General features: G+C 44.9%; 1 protein-coding gene across 1 annotated transcript; it reads right to left on the bottom strand.

The window, feature by feature from the left end:
- Positions 1-942, bottom strand: LOC125091390 (olfactory receptor 1361-like). The gene has a single exon (XM_047715046.1). It carries the CDS (start codon positions 940-942, stop codon positions 1-3), a length of 942 nt encoding a protein of 313 aa, XP_047571002.1.
- Positions 943-3,621: the final 2,679 nt, after the last annotated feature.

The raw sequence follows: 3,621 nt of genomic DNA on the forward strand, positions 1-3,621 counted from the left end.
TCACTGAAGAAAAACTGGCTTCCTGTTGATGAGCGCCCCCAAGGCCCCCTTCATGTCACTGTTGCGTAGACTGTAGATGAAGGGGTTCAGCATGGGAGTGACCACAGTGTACATCACCGCAGCGGCTGTGTCCTTCTGGGCCGTGTGGGAGGAGGTAGGGCTAAAATAAACCCCAATGAGTGTCCCGTAGAACAGGGACACCACAGACAGATGAGAGCCACAGGTGGAGAAAGCCTTCTGCTTGCCTCTCGTGGAGGGGATCCTCAACACCGTGGCAAAGATGCGTGTGTAAGAGACCAAGATGCCCACAAAAGGAGTGATAATGGGTAGGGCGCCCACGGTGTACACCATCACATTATTGAGAAAGGTGTCAGAGCAGGCCAGCTTCAGCAGAGGGCTGAGGTCACAAAAGAAATGGGGCACCCGGTTGTGGGTGCAGAATGAGAGGCGGGTCAGTAACACCGTGTGGGTCAGAGCATTGCCGAAGGCTGCAGTCCAGGACGCAGCCACCAGGAGGCCACAGAGCTGTGGTGTTACAGACCTGGCATAGTGGAGAGGGTGACAGATGGCCACATAGCGGTCATAGGCCATGGCGGTCAGCAGGAAGCTATCGATGCCAGCAAACCAGATGAAGAAGAACATCTGGGTCAGGCAGCCTGCATGAGGGATCCCTTTGTGCCCTGACACGTGGTTGGCCAGCATCTTGGGGATGGTGGTGGAGGTGAAGCAGATGTCCACAAAGGCCAAGTTAGCCAGGAAGAAGTACATGGGGGTGTGGAGTCGGGGGTCAGTGGCGATAGCCAGGATGATGAGCAGGTTCCCCAGTCCCGTGACCAGGTACATAGTCAGGAAGAGTATGAACAGCAGCTGCTGTTGCTCGGGGTTCTCTGAGAGTCCCAGGAGCAGGAACTCAGAGACAGAGGTGACATTTGCCCCTTGCATGGCCGTCCTGGATCAATCAGAAAGGAAACCTGAGAGTTGTCCAGGGTCCTGATCGCGGCCAACCCTTCCACTGCACGCTGATCTCATCCCCTCTCCTTAGTTCAGACGTTCATGGATTCTTCCCACTCTTTCCTGCAACAGGACCCCCATCCACCCACCTGTTTGCTGAATCCTTTCCATCAGTGACACACCATTCATTCCCCACAACCCACCGGCAGGATCGGTGGACAGCAGCCAAGCGTGCAGACCATTTCTCACCTGCAACCCCTACACCTCGATGCCCCAGGTGGTCAACTTGTTACAGTATTGAGCTCAGCCGGCACACAGGATAAGATGGAAATGTGGGCATTAACACATCCAAGAGTGAGTTACAGCTGGTAGAGGACCTGTCCTTGTTGGGTGGCTCCCCTTGCCTTCATCAGTTTTGGGAGAGGCAGTTCTGAGGTGTGTTCTCTTGGGGATCCCTAGAAAGATTCCCCCCTCAGGTGCCCCAAGTGCACATCTGTTTCCCCATGCCTCTCTTCTCCAAATACTCATTAGATCTCCTGGGATTACTTCTTAAACATACAATTTGCCCTCAAGTACTTGAGTGAGAACCTGCTTGGGGGAGAATCCAAAGTAAGACTCAAGGATTCTGGAATTTCTTCCACCTTTGAGAGAATCCCTTCTTTGTCCCCAATAGCCCTCCAGCTTCTGCCCCCTTTCTTTGCTTCCCTGGAATGAGCTCTCCTCAAAAATATTGCCTGTTCTTGCATGGATAGAACAGCCATGACCTCCTGTTGCCACTCCAAGGCTAGTATGCAGCCAGTATGTGCCAGAACATTTGTCCGTTGCTACAATCTGGAAATATTTGGCTAGAAGATACCCTCATGGTAATTCCAAAGAAGAGTAAAATTAATTAACGCAAATTATAAGGTAAACTCAAGATTTCGATTTCCCTGTTGTTGGAGGTTGCAATGAGTTTCGATGCACCGGCAACATCTGAGAAGTGTTTGCAAAACTTTTTGTCAGTTTGGCTATTGTCACTGTGAACAGCGTGGTCACGTGTTTATGATCTGCACTATGGGAGAGGGACTAGTCTGTCAGTATCCTCAAATCTGAGGTTGACTCTGGATTTAGATAGTTAAGATTTACTTTGCTGATTACTGTTTGTGCATTCTAATTTTTGCGTAAGTGTGCAGTGTTTGGATAATGATCAATTCAAGTTTATAATAAGGCATTATGGGAAAGTATCCAGAATGAAGAGGCAACAGAGCTTGGTTAAACTTTTCAAGGTTCCTATTAAATATCATGAAGAGTACTCTGCTGGATTTATGGGAGAACAGAGGAGGAATATTATTTACAGTGATCTGTTTCCCAGCTACATCCGATGCTAGCAGAAGTCAGAAGAACCTGAAACGCTTGTGCTTCTGCATAAGACTCACTGTAAAATATGACAACTCATTTATATTTTTTGCAGACTACTATTTAACACTGAAAATATGGGTGGTTTGTAGTAACAGGTGAAGGAAATATTGGATTCAAATACTGCCCAAAAGCTGTTCACTGAGATTGGAAATGTTGACACCTGATTTCATTTGAATGCCATCATATTTAGTTCATTTGGGGCTCAAACAAAGAAAATTTGTCATAGTCAAGGACAAAAGATGAAAATAGTGTCGTTATTAAGTGTCACACTAAAAAACAAAGGAATAATAAAAAGTTCCTGGAAAAAATTGTTTTATGTCCAAATATGTTGGTAAAGCAGACAGAAAGCATTTAGAAAGCAATATGTCTTTTAAAATACTCTGATGTATTGTTAAAAGTCATTGAGACTTTTCAAATATGATATAATTAATAAAACATCAAAACCATAATATCGATATTGGCATGACAATTGCCATTCAGACTGATGGATTTGCTTGTGGCAAAACCCATTCCCTGAAAAGAGAAAATAGTTTGGTGTACAATTACTCAAATAAGGAAAACCTCAACCATGATCCATGTCACTAAAGTTGTTTCTGTAATTAATTTTAGAAACATAGCTCACAGACATAATGTAAGTCCAGAGTTTTGTGCAAATCGTGCAGACCTTTCTGGATGTTAATTTGGTATCATTGAAGCCTCTTTCTTCAGCTTTTGCAGGATGATTCAAAGAAGATAACAACAAAAATGGAGGACTTTAAATAGGCTTCTTAAAACGTTACATATGCCGCCATGCATCCAGTAAACACAGAGAATAATTCAATGTGTGTGAAGAGCTGGGGATTGAAAAAGAGAGAATTGGAAGTGTATTTGAGTGTGAATGGAAAAAACTGAGGAGCTAAGACTGCAAAGAACATCCTGGAAATCTTGTCAGGTCCTATAAATTCTTCTCAGTAATAATAGTGAGAAAGGAGTCAGCACTTAGAAAATAAAGGTGTGTATTTTTTGGTTTGTCTTTAGATTTTAAGAGTTGGCATTAATAAATACAATTCTAGGGGCACGTGGGTGGCTCAGTCAGTTGAGCGTCTGACCTTGGCTCAGGTCATGAACTTGGGTCCTTGGATCAAACCCCTGTTGGGCTCCCTGCTCAGTGAGGAGCCTGCTTCTCCCTCTCTCTCTGCACTTCTCCCCCTACGCATGCTCACTCTCTCTCTCTCTCTCAAATAAATAAATTAAATTAATGCAATTCTAATAGGGACATCAACCCACTATCTA

The sequence above is a fragment of the Lutra lutra genome, chromosome 1 (assembly GCF_902655055.1).
Source record: "Lutra lutra chromosome 1, mLutLut1.2, whole genome shotgun sequence".
Taxonomy (NCBI): domain Eukaryota; kingdom Metazoa; phylum Chordata; class Mammalia; order Carnivora; family Mustelidae; genus Lutra; species Lutra lutra.

What these genes read in the sequence shown, in the direction of transcription:
- LOC125091390 (XM_047715046.1), bottom strand. Translation starts at nt 942, where the DNA reads ATGCAAGGGGCAAATGTCACCTCTGTCTCTGAGTTCCTGCTCCTGGGA.